The 5,615-nt window shown below is 39.7% G+C and overlaps 1 protein-coding gene across 1 annotated transcript; it reads right to left on the reverse strand.

Annotated features, from left to right (window-relative positions):
* Nucleotides 1-2,429: 2,429 nt before the first annotated feature.
* On the reverse strand, nucleotides 2,430-5,047 carry LOC103718566 (probable inositol oxygenase). Its single transcript, XM_008807453.3, has 11 exons — nucleotides 4,863-5,047; nucleotides 4,595-4,694; nucleotides 4,418-4,499; nucleotides 4,096-4,300; nucleotides 3,666-3,725; nucleotides 3,536-3,588; nucleotides 3,325-3,447; nucleotides 3,147-3,216; nucleotides 2,962-3,040; nucleotides 2,769-2,850; nucleotides 2,430-2,683 (listed from the first exon to the last, which is right to left on the reverse strand). The coding sequence occupies exons 1-11, from the start codon at nucleotides 4,891-4,893 to the stop codon at nucleotides 2,657-2,659; spliced, it is 912 nt and encodes a 303-aa protein (XP_008805675.2). The 5' UTR covers nucleotides 4,894-5,047; the 3' UTR covers nucleotides 2,430-2,656.
* Between the last annotated feature and the right edge of the window lie 568 nt (nucleotides 5,048-5,615).

Consider the following 5,615-nt stretch of genomic DNA (forward strand, 5'->3'; position numbering starts at 1 on the left):
TTTTTTGACTCTTTGAGTGAAGCACTTGGATGAAGAAAATTAGAGCTCTTGTCTTTCTTGTGTAAGCTTTAATATTTTTCAAAAGGATGTTTTCTCTGATGAATAGTGTCACTTTAAATAATTTTCCTTATCCATTGGACTTCCCCCATTGGTTAGATTTCAAAAACTAGCCGTTACTTACTGTTGGAAGGACAAAAAGTACTTCTACAAAACTAGCCGTTATGCTTCTGCCCGTGCTGGGGTCGACCCAAATTTTTCTGGGGTCGACTCAAACCACTATTCATCAGACTTGGGGTCGACTCAACTTTCACTGGGGTCGACCCAACTTTCATTGGGGTCGACTCTTGCTACATTGGGGTCGACCCTCTCAGAAAACACAAAACCTTATATTTCAGCCGTTTTTCACTAGGGTTGACTCAATACTTTTTGGGGTCGACTCAAGGTACAGTGGAGTCGACTCAAGTTCCATTGAGGTCGACCCTCTCAGGGACTCCAGAGACATAGTTTTGAACGACACAGCCTTGGGATCGACTCATGTTCAGTTGGGGTCAACTCCATTGGGGTCGACTCAAGCATTCCTGGGGTCGACTCGAGGAAGGGTGGGGTCGGCCCTCTCAGTAAATTCCAGAGACTTGTTTTCTTGAGGCTTGCAGATGAGGTCGACTCAAGCAAGCTTGGGGTCGACTGAACTACTATTCATTCGTGCCATTTTTGCAGAAGTGTGCCTGATGGTTCCATGATGTGCCGGGGTCGACTCCACCAATCTTAAGGTCGACTAATTCCACACTTTGCTGCAACTTAAGGTTAGATTCATCCATACAATCAATGAAATATACTTCAAGCAATTTTGAATGTATGCAATGGTAGTACTACATACTCTTAACAATGAAAATTACTATTGTCCCCTTAAGAGTACGTTTCACTTGAAACTTTGCCGAATTAGAATTTAGAATTCACTATCCCTTTTCTATCGCAAATTTTATCTCATTATTAATTATTGAAATACATCTTGATCTCATTCTTCTAATGTACCGAGAGTGACGAACTCAGTAATGATGTATCATGTTAACTTGTAGTATTTAATTAGATATTTCCTCAATAATTGTGTTAATCATCAAAATACCACTATCATCCTTACTATCTATCCAAAAGCAGCAACAAAGGCAGGAACATGGATGACTATAGGGATGACTAGTCAGTGATGGTAGTGATGGTAGCAATGGACGGGATGGAGAATTTCACAACAATTAGGAAGGTGATCTTGTTTGCGCTAAACAACATCACGAACTACATAATTGTGATGGTGCAGATAGAAGTGTACAAAGAGAATGTGGAGATCCTAATTTATAAGCCAAACAATGGGTTGATAGGGGAGGGTAGCGATGTGAGAATTATTAGAGGGAATATGAACATTGGGGACAGAATGGCTCGAAGAGGAAGAGAAGAGGATTCAGAGCTCTCGCTTGAAGAGGAAGTAGAGATCAGGCTTGAATGGTCTACTTCCATGGAGAAAAGGTATGCATGCCGAAGCAAACTTTAGACTAAAAGCAAACTTTCTTTGGGTTAAAAAAAATCCTTTCATATACTAAAAATACACATCCAAGTCCTATGAAGCAAATAATGATGACGACTCCAACTACGTGGGAATAACTCAAATGAATAAATCGTGTGGACATAAATCCTAGAAAGGTTTAGGCGGTATTAGCAGGGATCTCAATGCAGTGTCCCTCTTTTTATTGGGTACATTTTATTGGTTCAACTTATCGGAGAGAAAGGTGACTCAATGACTTAAACCGGCCTGCCCTGCTCGATTCTGGTGGATAAGGCCGCATTGTAAAACTCCCCTGCAAGTGCTGGCTGCCTATACAGCTCACCACCTCGGGTATACCTTGCGGTCAAGAGAGGGAGAGAGCTGTCTCGGGTACTCCGTAAGCTTGTGTATTTTGATTTTATTAGGTGTATTCGTACACACTTTGTATGATGAATCTGCCAAAAGAAGAAGAAGAAGAAGAAGAAGAAGATATCAACGACAATACTTTGTTGGAACTAGAGAGAGCCAGTTGTTTCAAGACTGCTTGGGCCTGCTCTACAATGATCTAAAAGCTTAGGGCAGTTAGAAACTTATATAAACCTTGAAAATTTGGCTGGTGTGCAAGCCTTAGTTGATTGATGAATGCTCTATGTCCCTTCTCAATGTGCTTGTATGTATCTTTCTATGCAGCATCTTCACATCAGTATTATACATGTCAAGCAGGGCACTGAACAAGCCTAAGCTGTTCACAGGCGGCTCAATTGATTTGCAGCTGTAATTGAGTTACAGCAACCTTCAGGGAAAAGGCAAGGCAAATTCTGGTTAAAATTTTGATAGTGGGGAACATTTCTGGGTCCATTCTTGTACCGAGTCGGCATGCGAAAAAAAAGAAAAAAAATAGAAGAAATGAAAGGGAGATCCTCTTCTCCTCATGGCATAAATGAATCAAGATTTAATAATGATAAGTCTGGAGGATATCTTTCATTAATATTATACACTGGGGAAAGCAGTTATTTAGTATTACTTTTATTTAACAATTTTACTCCTCCTCATATTGATTGTTAAAAATTGCCATTGAAATTAAGCATCATGCCATCATCCACCAAGTCAGTGGCTTTCTCTTCTTCACCACCTCAGCTTGGGAGGGAAATACTGCAACATGCATCCCAATACCAAGTCAGCAGAGATGGGAGAATGTTAGCTGAGAAAAAACATACTTTTTTAGAGTATTGCCCACCTTCTCAATGAGGGACAGATAGTATGGCTTCACCTTCTCCACATCGACCCTGACTTTGCTCTTGCTGTAGAGGTCATATTTGCTGCGCATTTGGAATAGGAGGAAGAAATTAAAAAAAAAATGGAAAATTCAATTTTTCATTATCATTAGATTCACTGCTTGTTATGAGCTATAAAATATGCATGGGACTTACTTGAAGATCTGTAGCCATTTTAGGTTCTCTTCATCCTCCTTATTCATGAAATACTTATAGGTCCCCGACTGATGCAATGCTGAATCACAACATAATTAATTAGGTTTTGTTGGTTTAATAATCAGATTTAGTAAATATTACAGGCGATGGCTTATGAAAGGAGGTATTAAGCGGTTGGAGCGTACGATAGAATGAATGGTATCGGATGATGAACATTGCAGCTGAAGGTAGAGTGGTCTTGTTCTCCTTAGCCACCTGAATTGAATCCAATAATAGGATAAATATTAGCTTGAGCAAAAATATATGCAAAACAGAACCATTTGTATTAGGTTCATGAAGAAGTGAGAGGTTATAAGTAAATACCATATACATGTAATCGTCATGCCCCCACGACATCATTAAATTATCGAGTCCACATCCTTCAGAATAGACTCCAAACTTCGTGTTGTATTGAGGATTGTTGAAGTCAGGATTGTCTTTGAGGTACTGTGATGATATGAAAACAATTTTAGCAAGGTAATATTTTTTTCATTTAGATGGTAATATCAAACATAGATCTGTGTATGAAATTGACCTTGTAATGAACAATGGATTCATCAAAAGCACAACCTACAGGGAATGTGTCGCCTGCGGACTGGATGTTGTCAGTGGAAGGCATATGGATTGGAGATCGCTGATAACAAAAGAGTAGACATGGCACTCACCTACAACTGCCCACTGGGGAAGCTGCCCAAATTTAGGATGGAGAAGAACCTTTCCTAGATCTTAATTGCAGAAAAAATGGAAGCTGATTAGATGCCATTTGAATAACTATGCTCCACTTAAAAATATCATATGGACTGAAGAAAAACAACTGAAATATCTGTTTTCTCAAACAAAAAATAAGAAGAAGTATTGAGGAATGATTAGGGAAGTTCACTTTAACAAGAGTAGGTAGCCTTACAAAGATGAAAAGCATGAAATATTTGTAAAACTGACGGCAAGTAATTGGAGTGAAGAAGTAACGATATTTGGTTATAGTTAAATGCTATGGATGCATTCCATTTCATCTACCAAATGAAATGAGAGGTGGCTACTGCACCATCTTCTGAAAAATTAGAGGCCATAAAATGTTATATAGTGGCGAAAATGTACCATGTATAAGGGCAGTTAAATGCAACCAATCTTCACCAGGGTAGTCTTTCCTAATAGCTTCAGCACTCTGCAGCAAATGCTGGATCTGGGGCTCATCAAGATCAGGATCACTTTCATCCACGAACTCGTCAAGCAACTCACAGCATTCCCAAATGCTCATGTCTGCCTTGTTCAGCTTGCTATATTCCTCTCTCATCTTCTTCACCTAAATCATTTGTCATTGTTGATGAGCACCAATCCAAAGCCAAAGCTTAAATGCTCATTCAATTCGGGAGCATCACAAAAACAATCAACCACCAACAAATCAGACCATCTCACATACAAATTCGTAAGTCTGATGAATGTGGTTTATCCGATAAAACTCTTCAACGGAGTCTTTCCTCTCTGATTCAGCTTCATAGTTCCTGCCATTATTTTTTTTCCCTTCTCCATTACTTCCTTTATACAGTGATGAGAATATGCAGTCTGCATGTGCACGAAGTTTACAGAAGAAAGATACCTAAAAGTTTGGCCAAAGGCATTAGTTTCAGGAGCTGCGAATCCACCATCTGGCACCAACTCGTTTGACCCGGTGGTGATTTTCTTCTCTTTCCCTTCCTCTACAAGTGAAGGAATCACATTAGAAAACTAGACATGCTATCAAATAACACAAAATATAACCTTTAAATTCTTGCGTGCAATTAATAACCCATTTGAGTAGAAAAAGATAAGAAGCCTTCTGATCTTTAAAGACTAGTAATTTTGAAAGCCGTGAGAAGAGAGATTACCAATCTCAGGATGCTCGATGGCAATAGTCATCTTCTCCAAAATTCAGAAAAACAAAAAAAAAAAAGAGAGAGAGGAGGGGAATATTTCTTTTCTGAAAGAAAAGTTAGTATTTGCCAACCAGACTTAGCCTGTCGGCACCTCCCCTCACCCTCCCCAAGAAGAGCTCCCAGATTCAGCTTGGGTTGGTGATAAGAGGAAGAAAGGAGGTATTTATTGGAGTTTGACATAGTTTTAGGATTTGAGAGAGGATAAACTGGCCAAAGGCTGCACGGGAAGTTGGTCGACTGCTTGGGATAGGCATATTGATTACTATATTAAGGAAAGGAGAAAAGTTCAAAAGGAGGAATTTGGTAAAAAGTTTAAGTGTTTAGATAAACCCTACCTTAAAAAAAAAGTCAACTGTTTTTGTTTCAAACAAAGAGTTAATTGAGCCAGCGAATAGCATGGAGATCTCTAAAGCACGGTTGTCTCTTCTGTTTTCATCCAGAAAGTAGATCCACATTCAATGGGGCCAGGTAAGAGGTTGACCAAGTAAAATTACAAGTTGTTTGGATAGAATTAAATAAAAAAAAAGGATGGGAATTCCACTAGATAATCTCATGGTTTAGAATCGGTCATGAAGATATACCCTTGGAACAACCCCACCCCCCCCCCCCCCCCCAAAAAAAGGGGGCTCGTGGGCCGGCTCGAAGAGGCCAGGCCCAGCCCGACCTGTGCTCGGCCCATGGAGGAAACGGGGAAGAAGACCAGAG

The sequence above is a fragment of the Phoenix dactylifera genome, unplaced genomic scaffold (assembly GCF_009389715.1).
Source record: "Phoenix dactylifera cultivar Barhee BC4 unplaced genomic scaffold, palm_55x_up_171113_PBpolish2nd_filt_p 000648F, whole genome shotgun sequence".
Lineage (NCBI taxonomy): Eukaryota > Viridiplantae > Streptophyta > Magnoliopsida > Arecales > Arecaceae > Phoenix > Phoenix dactylifera.

Coding starts and splice junctions, on each gene's coding strand:
- LOC103718566 (XM_008807453.3), bottom strand. CDS start 4,893: ATGACTATTGCCATCGAGCATCCTGAGATTG. Junction 3,589..3,665: donor TCCCCAGTGGGCAGTTGTAG/GTGAGTGCCATG, acceptor TCCAGTCCGCAG/GCGACACATTCCCTGTAGGT. Junction 3,217..3,324: donor ATGACGATTACATGTATATG/GTATTTACTTAT, acceptor GATTCAATTCAG/GTGGCTAAGGAGAACAAGAC.